General features: G+C 45.3%; 1 protein-coding gene across 1 annotated transcript in view; it reads right to left on the bottom strand.

Moving 5' to 3' along the window:
- ST3GAL3 (ST3 beta-galactoside alpha-2,3-sialyltransferase 3) overlaps positions 1-17,606 on the bottom strand; it is a 360,651-nt gene that overhangs the window by 89,648 nt on the left and 253,397 nt on the right. The window contains exons 9-10 of the mRNA XM_015422952.1: positions 12,030-12,125; positions 3,017-3,203 (exon numbers count right to left, since the gene is read on the bottom strand). Of these exons, the coding sequence (XP_015278438.1) occupies positions 3,017-3,203; positions 12,030-12,125 (283 nt within the window). The remainder of the gene's footprint in view (positions 1-3,016; positions 3,204-12,029; positions 12,126-17,606) is intronic.

The raw sequence follows: 17,606 nt of genomic DNA, 5'->3' as shown, positions 1-17,606 counted from the left end.
TTCCACTGTAGGGCTGCCAATTCCCCCCGGGGGGCGGATTTCACCCCGCTTTGGAGGCCCGATTTCAGCCCCCGCAGAATCGGGCCCCGGGGGAAACCCCACCCCCGCGTGCACGTCACAGGCAAGTGACGTCATGATGCCGGGCACGCTGGGGGCGGGGCCACAGCCATTTGAGGGGAAAACTCTTCATGCAATGTAGTGTACATCTCTATGTTTTCCCCTCAAATGGCAGCCACCCCAGAGTCCCCCGCCGGCGAGGTAAGTCGATTTGGCAACCCTATTCCACTGCAAGGTGGGGGATCTGAATTTGGGTTTTGCAGACCCTAATCTGAAGCTCTAACTGCTACACAAAACTGGCTTTCATAGGGTGGCTGCTATTGAATAGTAGGAAGCAGCCAGGCATACTTGAGTCATGCAAGTCGGGTGGTATCAAGTCACCCAGAGGTTGCTGCCAGGCCTGGGTTGCCAACTTCCAGGTGGGACCTGAAGACCTCCCAGAATTACAACTGAACTCCAGACATTTGTTCCCCTAAAAAAAATGGCTGTTTTGGAGGGTGGATTCTGTTGCATTATACCAGGTATGTCCAACAGGTAGATCGCGGAGGGGTCAGAGGTAGATCACCAGCCCCACTTGGTTTGCTGGACAGGTGTTTGGGGTTTTTTGATGATTGTTTGGTGGTATTTGATTATTTATTTATTATTATTTCGGTTTCTATCCTGCTCGAACCCCCTCCAGGGGTCTCTGAGCGGCTTACAGTATTCTTAATTAACCCCATCTATGGCCACATTTCAATCGGGGTGGGGACTACCCTACCGGCACCCCGTGGAAGGACTTCTTGTACTTCTCACTCCTGGTGTGGCTGCTGGCTTATTGCTGGCTCGGCGCTTTGTTCCGTTCTCCTTCTTGCGATCCTCGGTGTCGGCTGGTAGGTCCATTCGGTGCACATCTCGTATTGGCGCGGCCTTGGCTCCATCCATCGTGGCTCCGCCTGCGCCTCACGCTCCCCTGCGTCTCCTGGCTCCGCCTGCCGACGTCTGGTCGCAGCTCGCCAATGTTGTGCTCGATCGCCATTTTTTGCCACTCACCATCGAAGTTCTTCACTCGCCACCGATGTTCCACCTCCTTAATGGGGAAGGGTGCTCCCTGCCATCTAAGACAGGTACCCGATTTATCTACTCGCATCATGATGTAATTTATTGCTTTCGAACCGCTGGGTGGGCGGGAGCTAGGACTAGGGCCAGGAGCTCACTCTGGCCGCGGTGGATTCGAACAGCTGTAGCAGCTGTTCGCAGATATTACTAGCAGGTGGGTCTAACCACCTGCGCCACCGCTCCTACATTATTGGTGGCAGTATGATGAATTCTTATTTTTACTTTTAGAACTGCATGTGTGGTTTGGGGGTGGGGGGTGGAACCCAATTTTAGTGGGTTAAAATCTAATTTGAAACTAATTTGAAACTTTGTTTTCATGGTGGTAGATCACCGGCACTTTTGGCCGGAAATAATAGACCACTACCTGTTCGAAGTTGGACATGCCTGCATTATACCATGCTGAGGCCTCTCCCCTCCCCAAACCTTGCACTCTTGAGACTTCATCACAAAATTTCCAGGGATTTTCCAACCTGGAGCTGGCAACCCTAGCCAGGCCTAGCCCCAATGAGTTCTCCCTCAAAGGCCAAAATAGGTCTGGAAAGCCCCACCCCCCTGCCTTTTAGTTACACAGCCAAGCTTGGAATGCTGTGGTTGCCTAGTAACAGCCACTAAAGGAATTCGTAGTTTAAAGCTACAGGTGCTCCTTTTCTCATTTTCAGATTTTTTAAGCTGCCCAGTGTATTTTTTTTAGATCTCACATTTTCCTGCAAACCTAGGGCCCTTTACAAATCTGTCTTGTCTGTTCACAGCTCCAGTCACTGGATTTAATTATCCAAAGAAATACTGTCTTTGCTATTAGAATATAAGATGGTATCGGCTGGGCTCACAGGTTAAGACACTTATTTCTGGAAAAGTTTAATCTGAACATGGCATTTTCAACATGGCATTTTCAAAGTGACACTAACACTTCCAAACTGTTCTTAGAGAAAGTGTGACTGTCTCTGACATTTACTAATTCAGGTTTTAACCTACAACAAAACGTGCTTCATGCAATGTAGTGTACATCTCGAGCAGCTCAATGAAGGTCAGAATGAAATGAAACCTAAACAGGCCTGATTTTGGGAATTTCCTCAATAACTGCAAACACTAAACTCACAGGAGCCAGCTTGCTATTTTAGGGCTGCGTGCAGACTATTTTCCTGCTGGGATCTAATGGGCTTCCAACTGAACTAGCAGCCTCCCAGAGATCCTCTCCTTCATTTGTTAGTGTTCGTTTATTGGCCATGACCACCTGACCAACTAATCAACCTAGTTTCCATCAATAACCCAATGTGACCAGGCATCTCCCTGCCCTACCACTCTAACCTATTTTATATTGTGTGGCTGAAATGTAACATTTCTGCACATACATCTCTCAACCCATCAACTGGATTAAAGGCTATTCATATCCAAATTATTTTGGGATTAACATGGAGCTCTCAAACCCATTTTGTTATAACTACAATAACTAGATTTCTGTCTATTCATTGCATCTTTATCCTCCCTTCTTCTTTCAAGGAAGTCAGGGCAGCAGACATGGTTCTTCCCTTCCCATTTTACACAGACATCTGTAAGAGGTAGGTTGGCCTGAGACATAGCAAGTGGCCTAAAGGCACCCAGTGAGCTTCATGACAGAGTAGGGATCTGTACTTGGGACTCTCCAATCCTAGAGTGACACTCACATCTTTGCACTACACTGGCTTTCTAAAATAATACTAATACTAATAATTTTGCCTTGCTGCAGACTACCAGAGGTGAAAGGATAAAAGCAGATTCATATAAGAAACCTAAGTACAGCATTTGGCACAAGACCTGACTGCAAGCAAATGATGGAATGAAATTCTGAAATACCAGGACTACTTCTCCATACAGACATTCATCTTACCACTTTCTCCTTGTAAACAATGTACTTCAGCCACTTGAAATCTTGCCATTTGAACCCTGCTAGCACAAAGAGAGAATCCTTTTCATATTGTTCCGGTTTCTGGATGGCCCCTTCTGGATATGTTATCCGCAGGGTTGTCTTGCCACCCACATCCTTTTCAAAACCTTTTACTGGAGCAGAGTTCAGCCTGCAGAAAGACCAGACGACAGTGCCATAAAAACTATGAGCAATTTGGAATGATAACAGAAATACACGACAGAAACTTTGTCTAATGGAAGATCATGTCAGAGGTACTATCCTGACATGAGCAAATGGTTGGAGTCTGGGAACTTATAATTGCTAGTGACACAGTTAAAACTTGCTTTATTTGGCCATCAGGACAGACAGTGAGTGATCTACTCCTTGAAGGCAAGGACCAAAGACTGACAGTAGAAACTGATAGACCCACTGAACCTAATCAGGCATCAAGGAATTTCAGAGTTCATGGTGTTTTCCAACTCTCATAGATCCAAGGTTACAAAGCTAGCCATTACTCTCAATGGCTTGACTCCTACAGATGCCTCCTATTGCAGTTATAGTTGTAGCACCAGCGGAAGAGCAATAATTGTTTCACAGAGGATCCAGCACCAAGGAAGCTTTCGGGTATCCAAACTGGGGTTTCTGCTTAGTGCTAGGGGTCCAGTCAGACATTGGGTTCAGGCTGCAATTCATCTACCTTAATTTGTGCTACTCATTGTTATCTTTCTACAATATCTGGGATTTTCTTATAGCCCAATGAGCTGCTGTTTAGTGTTTATTCTATGGAAGGGTTACAGTGCTGGGCCTGGTATTAATAACAAAAGACACACAGCACAAGCCTCAGTAAGTGGCACTGTGCTTTTCATCCACAGTGGAGTTTTGTGGTATAACAGCAGCTATGAGGCAGCACTATGTTATCCTACACATGCCAAGAAGCTCTAAGCACTCAAACAGGTGCTCAGCTGGTTTTAGAAAAGGAGCTTTGCAAATACCTTGCACGCTCTGCCTGTGAAGTGGTGTCATAGTACTGTCATTTCTACCAGACTACAATCAAAACACTGTGGCAACTGGGTCTCTCCTCATAATCCATTTAGGCCAGAATGAGACACTGTGATAGAATCACAGTTGCTGCTAAGAACCAGAATCCCACATCTTCCCTCTTCCCTGCACTGTCTAACATACAACAGGCAGTGCAATTGGTTGGATTCAGCAGTCCATCTCCGGAAGATGCTAATAGTTATGGATCTTTCCTACATCCCTCCCACCTCTGGCAATCAGGCACTGCAAAAGTATTAAGTGCAAATACTATGGGAGTGCCATAGTCGATGGCACGATAGACAATATCATCAGACCCCATGCCTCATATCAGGTGAATATAGGTGCTCCAGTGCCCAATAATATTATCTGACAGCAGGCACTGGGAAGGGGGCCATAAACAGGGGAAGTTGCCTCAATCAAAACTCTGGGGAAACAGCTCCATTTTACAGGCCCTGCAGAACTGTAATAGGTCTCACAGGGCCCTGATCTTTTAATGTGCTATTATGACATCACTGCCTATGTGACTATTTACCGCCCAGGCAACACAGGTAGATCACAGGTAGATCATCTCCTAGGTCCTCCTACTAATAGTATGATGGTCTGCATAGGTGGAAGATGAGCTCAGTTCTAAATGTAACTTCATAGCTTGCAAGAATGACTCTACTACACAAGATACTGGGAGTCCATGAATGCAAACAAACGTACCCCAGCCAGGCAAAGACCTTCCTGGGGCAATTTCAGATTGGGAAAATAATGTGGGGAGAAGACTGAAACCAGGGGTGTCAAACTCATTTGTTACAAGGGCCGGATCTGATATAAATAGGACTTTGTGGGGCCAGGTCATGTGTGTCATAAAATGTAATGACAGGTAGCAGAGATATAACTTTATAAAAGATATAAACACAACTAAAGATATTATTTTTAACTTAAAATACAAATATGCTTAAAACTCTTGTGATAATTTATTTAACAGTCTTTGATAACTGACACCTCCCAACCCCCCCCCCCCAAGATGTCTGCCTAAAACGGAAAGGTGGGGGAATAGTGGGGTTTGGTAATGCAATTTTAAAAATAAAACATCAAGAAAAAGCACAAAGATCACAGCAGAAACATAAAATATAATTATCCGAGCCTAGTAACATTAAATGGCTGGGCATTGCAAGCTTCTCCCCTCCCCTCCAGGTCTACTCAGAGTAGCAGTGGCTCTCCAATGTAATGTCCCCCTTTGACTATGAGTGTCCAGGTTAGAATACTCACTCAGGCACCTGTTCTCAGGTCTATTTAGCAGAAACAAGCTGGCTCAAAACATCAACCCTGTATTTGCAAGGAGACAACTCCAGCAAGCAACAACTTCAACTATACAAACGCTGGAAAGTGAAACTTCTTGAGATCCACTCCACTGAAATACATTGCAGCACAAAGTTGCAAAGAAAATGTGGAATGGATTTCCCAGGTCTCTGGGCCTAGATAGACTACTCTGGGACTGGAATGACAGCCACCAGAGTAAAATGACAGTTCCTGGGAGTAGCAGAAGCATTCTGAGATTGGAATTCCATTCCCAGAATGCTGCTGCTACTCCCAGGAGCTGTCATTCCACTCTGCATCCTGCCACTCCAGGCCCAGAACACAGATTCTATTGTTGGGGACTGTCATTCTACTCTGGGGGCTGTTATTCCAGTCCCAGAGCACTGTTTCTATTGCTGGAAACAATCCCAGAATAGTTTATTTGGGTGCAGAGACTTTAATGGAAAAATTCATTCTGTATTTTCTTTGTAACTTTGCAAGCCCAGAAGAGCTTCCTGCGCAAGCAGGCAAAGACAAGACAGAGGGAGCTGGGAACTTCAGCAGCCTCCAGCTTCAAAGGGTGAGGACAGAAGGGAGAGGAGGGTGGAAGATTCTGGCTCGGCCTCCTTCCAGCCTACATCCCATCCCAAAGGTAGTCAGCAGTGGGGCTAGGATGATTGACCCCTCTCTGACACTAGCACTGTGTAACGCCAGGTCTATAAATAATAAGACCACAGTCCTACGGGACTTTCTGTTGGAACAGAATGTAGACCTGGCGTGTGTGACCGAGACCTGGGTGAGAGGGCGAGACAGTGTCTCTCTCCCAAACAGCTTCACCTGAATTCTTGGTCCTCCACCAATCGCGGACTAAGTGGCGAGGGGGAGGAGTGGCTTTATTCATTCGGGAGGCTTACTCCTACAGGGTGCCCCCGCCTTCGTGGATCACAGGGACCGAATGTGTCAGCCTGGTATGGGAAGCTGAGGAGATTGTGGCAATTTGGCTGGTGTACCGACCGCCCAACGCCAATAGTCTGCCGTCCCTGCTAGAGACCGTATCAGGCTGGGCCTTGGAACACCCTAGGCTGAGTCTTGGGTGACTTCAGTGTCCATGCTGATGACACGACCTCTATGAAGACAGCAGACCTAGTGTCATCCATGGCGGCCATGGGACTCTCCCAACTGGTAACGGCCCCCACTCACTGGGCTGGACACACGCTCGATTTGGTCTTCGTGGCGGGAGTTACAGTGGACCAGATCACTGCTTTGGTAGTGCCATGGTTGGACCACTTTGCCTTGAAGGCTCAGTTAATATCCCACTCTGACCCTGTTTGGGCGGCGAGCTGATTTGGGCTCACCTGCAGAGCCAAATGGACCCAGTGCAGCTTCAGGCAGCTCTGCGGGATCTGAAGCCCCCTGGTGTCTCATTAGATGAGCTTGTAGAGGATTGGCATGGCCGACTCTCAACAGCCATCGATGAGATTGCTCCCCAGCACCCTCTGCACCCCCGGGCCAGGCCCGCTCCATGGTTTACCCAGGAGCTGCAGCTGATGAAACAGGGGCTGAGAAGGCTAGAGAGACAGTGGCGGTGGGATCGCAATGAAGCAACAAGAGCATCCTATAGGATGTTTATGAGATCCTATGAGATGGCAGTCAAGGGTGCAAAAAGACAGTACTATGTGGCCACAATTGCATCCACAAACTCATGCCCAGCCCAATTATTTAGAACAATTCGGTCTATTGCAGTTCTTCCACAGGGCAGACTAAACCATAGGGAATTGGATATTGGCTGTGAGGCTTTTGTGAGCTACTTTGCGGATAAAGTCTTGTCACTCCACCGTGACCTCCCCGCCACAATTGATACAGTGAATGAACTCGAGGCTCCTAGCATGTCTTCCGGTCACATTTTGGATTATTTCAACCCACTCAGTCTAGAATAAGTTGCTCTTAACTGTACGCCTTACTACATTCTGCCTGGAACCGTGCCCGTCATGGCTACTCAAAGCAGCCTGTGAGAGGCTGCGCGATGCCATGCGGGAGATCATCAACAAGTCCTTCTTAAAGGGACAGTTCCTGGAAGCACTTAATGAAGCAGTGGTGTGCTCCCTCCTGAAAAAAACCATCCTTGGACCCGGCCAAATTAGCTAACCGTTGATCGGTTTCCAACCTGCCCTATCTGGGCAAGATAATACAGAGGGCTGTATTTTATTTTATTTTTTATTTATTTAATTTAATTTATACCCAGCCCTCCCTGCAAGTGGGCTCAGGGAGGCTTACATAATTGGTCTATAAATGACTATTAATTCACATAAAAACAATTTAAAATGCAATAACAATAAAACAAGAATCTCATAAAGTGCTAGTGCTAATACATTAAATACATAGGATGGCATGCTGGAATACCATACAACCAGACAGATGCTACTCAATGATCTTCCTGAGCGCAGTGGTAGCAGCCAGACGTTAGCACTATAGGCCGGCTCGTTGGTAGTAGTGGGGACGGCTCCTAGTTGAAAGCCTGGTGGAAGAGCTCTGTCTTGCAGGCCCTGTGGAACTACATAACGTCCCGCAGGGCCCTGATCTCCTCCAGGAGCTCATTCCACCAGTGTGGAGCTGCCACTGAAAAGGCCCTGGCCCTAGTAGTGGCGAGCCTGGCATACCGGGCCAGTCATTTCTGAGATCCCGACCTCAGTGCTCTCTGGGATATATATGGGGAAAGGCGGTCCCATTGGTGCCAGCGCCAGAGGTTAGGAGCTTGGGGGTGCTCCTGGATGCCTCCTTAACAATGGAGGCCCAGGTAACAGCCACTGCCAAGTGGACCTTTTATCATCTTCGGCTGATTAGGCAGTTGGCTCCCTTCCTCGAATGCAGCAACTTGGCAACAGTGTTCCATGCAATGGTCACCTCAAGATTGGATTACTATAATGCCCTCTACATGGGGCTGCCCTTGTTGCAAATCTGGAAGCTGCAGCTGGTGCAAAATGTCGCAGCCAGGCTGCTGATGGGACTCTCAATTCAAGAGCACATCCAGCCTGTGCTAAAGGCATTGCACTGGCTGCCTATAGCATACTGGATTCACTTCAAGGTGCTGGTTCTTACCTTTAAAGCCCTTTATGACCAGGGTCTGACATACCTGAGGGACCGCCTTTCCCCCTATATGCCCCGGAGAGCACTGCGTTCAGGGACCCAGAACCGACTGGCCCTCCCGAGTGTTAAGGAGGCCAGGTTGGCAACAACCAGGGCCAGGGCCTTTTTGGTGGCAGCTCCACTCTGGTGGAATGAGCTCCCAGAGGAGACCAGGGCCCTGTGGGAGCCACCACCACCACTACCACCAATTAATAACAACAGTTGACAACCATGGTGGAAGCCCTGAGCCGTTGGTCCCTGTGACTACCGCCCGTCCTATTTCCCCCCGAACTGAAGCAGACCAATAGAATTAAAGAAAAAACTGGAAATTGCTAGCACTCTAACACTTTACGTGATTTTAATATTGTTTTTATATTGCTGCATTATTTATTAGGAACTGTATTTGTGTAATGAATTGTGTTTTATGTGTTATGAGAGTTTTTACCCTGTTGTGAGCTGCCCTGAGCCAGCCTAGGTCGAATGGGTGGGGTAGAAATCAATAAAAGAAAGAAAAAGAAAGAAAGAAAAGAGCCACAGGCCGGATTAAAGCCATGAGCAGGCCACTTCTAGTCCACGCACCTTAATTTTGACACCCCTGACTTAAACCCTTCCCTCTGTGTAGTAGTAATAGTAATAGTAATATACTTTATTGCCATTGTACATAGTACAACGAAATTAAGATGCAATCCTTTCGGTGATCTACAACAATATTCATATACACTCATACTGTGAGATCTGGTCCTCATGTGCCTAATTTTTAGAGGGGAAAAATGGGAGCTCCATTCATGGAATTCCCAGCATCTTGTGTTGTAGTTTCTAGGAATAAGTTGTCTATTTCCATAACATTCAGTAGAGACATCTATAGGACCAATGCATCACCATCCTAGTCAAGTCACTTTTTCATTTAGACTTCAATACATTTATATTTGATATGGATTTCCCCTCAAAAGCTTCTCCTCTAGCTCATAGGCAGCAGTATCCTAGTCAGTTGGGCCTAGAAAGCATCTACTCAATGCAGCTACTACATTGTTCCTACAAGCAGGAAGGTGTTTTTCATTACATCAACCCTCACCACATCATTTGCACCTCCAAGCATTTGGATACATTTGAATTTCAAGAATTCCATTATATTGCTCCTCTTACATCCAGAGGGATCCTACATCTGCCTTTGACCACCAGTTGAAAAAGTAGCTTTGGACATGTAGATATGAAAAGCAAGGTTAAAACGCAAAAAGACATGAGATAGGTGGTACATTCTGATGTTTTCCCAGAAAGTGGCTATTTCTAGACTCTTTGCCAAGAATCTCACTTTAAAATTAACTTGGAAAACAGTCTCTTTCAGTGGGTGTCTTAGCAAAGCCTTGAAGCTTTTACTTCTATTGCACTATAAGCTGTCCTAATCCCCAGCAGGGGATATTCATTAAACAAATTTGGTACAAAAGCTGCAAGATGGCCTCACCCTGCCCCTATCATCATTCTTCATGGTAAGATCAAAGCAGGAGGACAGATGTCACTCCTTTCCTAAACTCTTCACTCAGTTGTGGAGTGTACACAGTTCTGCAGCACTAACTCCCAATGAACAACAAAGCATAGGGTCAACCAGAGATGTCTGTGTAATCTCTCCAGTAGCATTCTGACTACTATTAGTGGCTAATTTTTGGTAAAATAGACTGATACACTACTGAGAACGATATCTATAGAGAAAGAGCAGTGGTTTGCGGATCTCAAGAAGGAAGGCAATCCTGATATTGAACAAGGATAAAGCTTTCAAAAACACAGCAAGCTTCAGAATATCTTTATTCTTTACTAGCTTGATACTCGTGCTTCGCTACGGTATTTAACTTCCGTAAATCCAGTTATAATACTGATTTTATAAAGTCTGAAATGTAACATTTGTTGTAGGAATTTTAATGGAGAAGCCTGTAGACTGCTGGGATGGGCTCCCTCATGGTTTTAAGCACCCAGCAACCACTGCTGCACCTGACAGACAACTGCCTGTTAGGTGTAGGAGGTGGGGGTAGTGTGTTGGAAGCCATCAGAGAGGCTGGGCCAGCATCACCACTAAGGTGATCCTGCTGGGGCAGCGTCCCTGATGGATTAAAGTACCCTGCTCCTGTTCCTACATCTGACAGACACCCCCCTGTCTGGTGTCGGGGGGATTATGTTTAAAGGCATCAGGGAAGCTGGGCCAGCAGCAGGACGAAGGCAATCTTGCTGAGCAAACCTCCTCGGCGGCTGTAAGCATCCCACCTCCTCTCCTACACCTGATAGGCAGCTGCCTGTCCAGTGTAGGAGAAGGAGTGGGGAGGAGTATTACAAGCTACTGTGGAGGCAGGGCTGGCAGGATCATTAAGGCTTTACTGATGGGGCAGGCTCCCTTGTGGCTTTAAGCACCCTGCAACTGCTGCTGCATCACAATCTTCTGAGTGGATGTCCTACATAGGGAAAAAATTCTATAATTGGGTTCAGTTTGGACGACCTTGCGTACCTTTCCGAGAGGTGTGTTTTTGCTTTAATCAAGCAAAGACTTATTGATATTGAGACGCAAGCACTTAGAAGTCTTGCCTCTGGTAGATGTTTCCCTTTGTGGTGGGGGATGTCTACTAATGGTGTTTTGGCTGAGTACTTCTCTAGTTTGACTATTTTTGAGCATCAGAGGGCATTTATGTTAGCTCATGTTCTTCCTTCTGCGGTACTGTACGGGAGGTTTTAAAAAATGCCATACTCCTCTAGGCTTTGTTCTTGCGGTCTGGGGGAGATAGAAAGTACTGAACATGTTCTCCTGCACTGTATATTTTACTGTGATATTTGTGCCATATATCTAGAACCTCTGCTACAAATCAATCTGATGTTTGCAAGACGTTTTTTTTACTATCTTCCCATAACTCTGAGATCACTGATTTGGTGGCTAAATTTCTATGTTGTGCCATTAAGAGGAGAGGAATGTTTCAGCTCCAGCAATGAAGGTTGTACCCTTTATCCCTTGATAATCTAAGTTTTCTTGTGATGCCAATAAAGATAGTTGATGATGATGAGGTAACTGCTGCTGTAGGAGGGGAGCATGTTTGAAGCCATAGGGAAGCTGGGCCAGCAGCTTTGCTTCACCTCACAGGCGGTTGTCCACTCCTGATTTCCTCAACTGTCATTAGTGCTCTCTAGTCCCCTGTAACTGTTTTTTTTTACCTCAGAACACTGAGCTCTGCAGCTGATCAAGCAGAGAGTGGGGGTGCAAGGAGGCAGCAGCCTGGCAGCCGCATAGGAATCAATGGGGGAGCACATTTCCCCCCTTTTGACCCACTTAGGGGTCACATTTCTAAAAATCCCTTTTTAGTGAGCATCTACATCACGGTAGGAGCGCTCTCCCCGAATTTGGTGTTTCTAGGTCCAGCGGTTTGGCCTGGACATTGATTTTATGGTGAGGGGACTTTCTTTTATATATAGATAGATAGATTACCAGTACATCTAGTGAGAACTACAGTTTCTGGTTGCTCATTTAGATATCACCTGACACAGAAACACAGAAAAATCCCTTCATTTGCCAGAAACTCACCTGATAACAATGTCATAGTCATCAATTTTCAACCCCAAAGATTTGTTTGCTAGAATGCCACCATTTCCCACAATAATACATCGCCGGCAACTGAGACTGGGGAAGAAACATACAGAAGGGCTGTTAGTTAAAACAGTAAAATTTAGTAGCACAGAACTTCTTCTTATAAATCTCTGATACAACCTGCATCTATCCAAGCAACTGTAAGATCAGTTGTACCCCATTAGCCAGTTTGGTGTAGTAGTTAAGAGTGGTGGACTCTAATCTGGAGAACTGGGTTTGACTCCCCACTCCTCCACATGCAGCCATGGGTGACCTTGGGTCAGTCATAGTTCTCTCAGAGCTGTTCTATCAAGAGCAGTTCTCACTCAGCCCCACCTACCTCACAGGGTGTCTGTTGTGGGGAGAGGAAGGGAAGGAGATTGTAAGCCACTCTGAGTGAAGGGCGGTAGCTGTTTTGGGAAGTGGGTGGAATTTGCATGCTATTTAAACAGGGCTGTCGCCCCGGCTTTTCGCTTTTTGTTCTTGCTGTATCACGGATAAAGGAGAGCTGATCACTAGGCTTGGGGTCTAGGGCTGCCGAGTGGGGGCGGGGAAACCCCCACTTTGGAGGCCTGATTTCTGCCGCGGCAGAATCGGGCCCTGGGGGAACTCCGCCCCCCCAAAGCTGCCCACGTCGCTCACGTTGGGTGTGTGGCCAAGATCGTCGGGGGGAAAACCATATGGTTCCCCCCCGACAATCTGGGCCACACCCCCAACGTGCTCTACGTCGTGCGTCACTTCCTGTGACGTTCTGGCGGTACGCGCGCGCAAACCTCGCCAGCTCCCGGACCGGATCAATGCTCCCCCGCCGGTGAGTCATTAAGACTTGGCAACCCTATCATCCAGCCTCCGCTTGAAAACATCCAGCGAAGGAGCATCCACCACCTCCCGAGGCAGTCTGTTCGACTGCTCAACCACTCTTACAGTGAGGAAGTTTCTCCTGATCACCCAAAGGAGTTATTGTTCTTACCATAATAGGCTCATCAGCTCAAATATTTGCATTTTAATAGCTACCAAAATATTTTATTTAATTATGAAGTAACAATCGAAAGGGACAAGTCCTTACTTTCCCATTAAACAACTAAACTGATTGCAGATACTTCTGCTTTTGTTTAGGAGATTAGTAACTGCTTAACCACATGCAACAAGATATGATTATATGGCATCCTTCCCAAAATGCAGACAGGAATCAATTACATGCTCACAATAAACATTATCTAGAATCCTTATGGGAGAAAATGACAGTGAAAGGGGACCGTAAGTGTAATAGTAAAAACATGGATTGAACCACTGTACTTCAGGAAAAGTGATAGACAAAGCTGTAGCTGCCTGGCATTCTTCAAGAACTTATAGAAGCCTGCCTCTGATGCAGACCATCTCCCCGCCCCTGCCCCCGTCCCCAAAGCTGGGAATTTCAGAACCATTTTAGACAAGCACTCAGCAAACTCTGGGAATTATTCAGCTATAAATGACAAAGGAATGTTAAGAAACCAGCTAGATTGTTGGTTATATATGACTTGAAATCCCAGTGAGATGAATGATGGAGATTATTTCCTCTTTATTTTACTGTTCAACATGACATTAGACCTAGATTTCTTTTCATATATTTCAGCCTATTTCCTCTTGGCCTCTGCTTAGTAGCCTGGAAAATAACATTTGTCTTCACATCCTACACAGCATCCTGCTACTTTATTTGGAAGCTATTACTGTCTATCTCCCCTTCGCCCTTGGCCCAAGCTAAAATTCCCAGTACCAGAGCCCTCCTAGGTCCTCATCACCAAAGCAAACCAGAGCCCTCTCTGTAGTTCAGAAACAGTCAAAGAATGCTTTCAGCAGCTCCTTATGTGTTCTCTTCCAAACATGCAGGAAGAGCTTTTGTACAGCCCCAGTGGGAATTTAAAGACCAAACACAGAATACCGCCAGGCAAATTAAAAAATATCTAAGAGATTACTTAAACAGCTAAAAGTTTGCTTCTGAAGTTGCTATGTTAATGGCTGCCTGTTATTATAGTCAATATAACAGCAGAACCAACCCCCACAGGACTCCAGTGATGCTCTTCAAAGGCTCTACACTTTAACAATATTTTAAGTAGCAAAATTACACTAGGAACTGTGCAAGCACTTCTCCAGTGGTAATTACATACACCTGAGGCACAGGAGTATCAGCACTTCTTACTCCTATTCCTGACTAGAGATGCAAAATTTAAAGAAATTGTGAAGCCATGGGGGGAAAACAAATTATGGGAAAATTGAAATATATGCAATGTATACTTTCTTATCAAAGCTAAGCTTATTTTACTGATTTAACAATATAAAATGCACCACTTGTAACTTAGTTAGCATGTACAATTATACCATTGGAATATTTATGAAAGAACAAATGCTTTCATTTTCTACAAGCAAAATTTCAAACATATCCAATATTAGAGAGAGACAGAGAGAGAATGAGAATGGCAGTCTGCTACAATCTATGCTACCTAAGCACATCTATTAGTTTTTGCCATCTGAGAAGCAGGAAAAAAATAAAAATTGAAAAGAGAAAGCACAAAATCTGTAGTAAACAAAATAAAGTGTGTTACTTGAGCAGAAACAATCTCATATAGTCACAATAGGAAGAAGAGTTGGTTTTTATACCCTGCTTTCCTCTACCCTAAGGACTCTCAAAGCCACTTACAATCTCCTTCCCTTCCTCTCCCCACAACAGGCACTTTGTGAGGTAGGTGAGGCAGAGAGAGTTCTGAGAGAAACTGTGACTGGTCCAAGGTCACCCAGCAGGCTTCATGTGGAGAAGTGGGGAATCAAACCCAGTTCTCCACATTAGAGTCCTCTGCTCTTAACCACTACACCACACTGGCTAGCAGCATATTTGGATGCTGAGTTAAATTTTATAACACTGAACTCTTCAATAGTGTATTATTACCATACACATTATAGCGTATTTAGTTGTGGTCAAAATTAGTCACATTTAAACAATAAAACATTATTGAAATTACTAGCATTGCCTCCAGCCATAAGCTGCTTGTTTCCTAGTCTATGGGTGTCTGTGTCACAGTCCTTTGAGGAGAGAGCTACAAAGCTTGACCACAGGGGGCAAGGTCAAAAGGAGAGCAGATCCAGGGTAATGGTTTCTACTTTCACTATCCAGCTAAATTAAACGTATCACCAAGGAAGGCAAGCAACAGTCTACTAGCAAGGAAGGCCCTCTCTGCTCCTCTCATAAACATGGACAGCACCTTTTGGGTGCAGAAATGCATCTTGGATCTGAGTGTTGCACACATCTACATTATACACAAGAATAATTCTCTAACACTGTCCTACATTTTAAAAAAAATCAGCATACTGTACATTTTGCATGAGTAAAACCTTGTTTTCGCTCATTCCAAAAGGGAAAATATGTCATAGGAGGGTTTTTAAAATCTAAGATATTCTAAATTTTCTATTATTAAAATGGGGGGAAAGTTCTGTGAACCCCCCACTTCACACCATTTTTCCATTCCCCACCCCCCGCGGGCTTTCATATATCTATTTCCAACAGCAGCTGAAATCTAAATGTCTGAAATTTTAGGTAGTTTTCATTGCTTTGTTCATTGTACAAATGATACTGTTGCATTGCTTCTCTAATTGTTCAAGTGGATCATAGCTAACATCTAAACAATTTAGGCAGTTTTAATTACTTTTTTCAATGTATACATTATATTGTCACGCTGTTTCTCTAGTGAGCTGCCCTAATATCGTAATCCCATATAATTGCACTGTTGATTGTATGCATTATACGGCTCTGAGTGCATGGTTTTTAAATTGTGCAATCTGCCTTGCTTCTCACTGAGAAAGATGGACTATAAATGAATTAAATAAACAAACAGTCAGGGCTCTAGTCGGGGGGGAGCTCTCAGGTACGGAGCTCCGGAAGAGAACCTCTAGGGGGCGGGGCGGTCACGTGGTGAAGCCCCGCCCCCTTCTTTACCCCGCCCTCTGCTTCGATCCTCATTCCGTTTGGGAATGAGGATGAAGCAGGAGGGTAAGTAGCCGGGCCTTCTGACACACTTCCGGTGATGTCAGGGGGTGTGGCCTTCTGTCACTTCCGGTGATGTCAGGGGGCGTGGCATATGCAAATAAGTTATGCTAATGAGTTATGCTAATGAGGTCCGGCAGCTCTTTTTCTACAACAAGACCCCTGCAAACAGTGAATGCAACCTCTTTGCACATGGACATGGTACGGAACTAGAAATCCTTTTCTTTATTTCTTTCCATTCTTTCTCTCTCAACTCATAGTGTTAAATAATCATTAACCCACTGATTTCCACAAAGGAATATAGTGCTGAAATGAACAGCAAAGAATTCCCAAACACTCAATTTGCTGAAAGCTAACATAGATGGTATCAAGAGCCTGGCCTCAAGGAAACCTAGAAAGAACTCCTATACACAGCTAAATAGTTTAATGGCAAATTCAATGGAAACCAAACTGCTCTAGGTGTGAGAAAATTTATAAGCTAATGTCAAATCTTTTGTTCTGTCAAAGACCTGCTGGTTACTTGGCCCTAAACCAATTACAACATAAATATTGCAAGAAAGTGAGAAAGTTACATTGGAATAGGCTATTTCAAGTGAATGTAAAGGTTCAATACAAAAAATTATATTGTTGTAGAAAATTTCTCCAGTATGAATGGTCCCTATATAGCAGGGGTGGCGAACAAGTTCGACAAAAAGAGCCAAAATTTTAAACTGTGAGAGTCAGAGAGCCACACCACGCAGTGACCTGCCAAAACAGACAAACACTCACACAAAAGCATATAATTTTAACAATAATATATTAAACACAGGGCTCTTCTGATGTCTGTATTGTCAGTGTTCCCTAAGCTGAGATAGTCTGAGTTAGGTCACAGTTTTTTAGCCTCTGGCTCACAGCTTTTTGTCTTAGCTCAGGCAGGAGGGCTCCAGAGCACACTAATTTATGCAGCAGCCAAATCACCTGCTCACAGCTTTAATGCCAGTAGCTCACAAAGGAGAATTTTTGCTCACAGGACTTCGCAGCTTAGAGGGAGCATTGCTTATCGTCAGTCCAGGGCTTGCAGGCTGTCAGCAGCTTCCTTAATTAAACAGAGTCTTCTTGCCTGCTTGTCTTTCTGGACCCCAGCTGAGTTCCCCCCTGCACTCAAGTTACAGGCCTGTCCCCCCATTCTTCTCACAGGCACATGTTTTGTTCTGGATGAAAGTCCATGGCTGCATAATGCAAAACTAGAGAAAGAGGGTGAGGCATTTTAAAATAAGGGAAGGCTGACAGGCAGGGCTGGTGCCAGGCTTGTTTGCACACTAGGCGAGGCTACCTTCTGCAGTACAGAATTTTCTATGGAGCCCATGAAAGTTAATTGGCATTCTTGGTTCCTGTTATATCCAGTGGAGCTTCAGGCATCTCCCGTAGTTGCCAAGGGGCATTCTTGCCATTTGTTTTGACACATCCCTGCAGCCCTACCGCACATCTCTTCCCTGCACTTCAGGAGGGGATGGGCGCGCTCCAGTTTGATGCACACAGGGGGG

Source organism: Gekko japonicus, unplaced genomic scaffold, assembly GCF_001447785.1.
Source record: "Gekko japonicus isolate JY-2015 unplaced genomic scaffold, Gekko_japonicus_V1.1 scaffold117, whole genome shotgun sequence".
NCBI classification, from domain to species: Eukaryota; Metazoa; Chordata; class Lepidosauria; order Squamata; family Gekkonidae; genus Gekko; species Gekko japonicus.
Note: the sequence above shows the minus strand (reverse complement) of the source record. Positions and strands in the feature narration are given on the sequence as shown.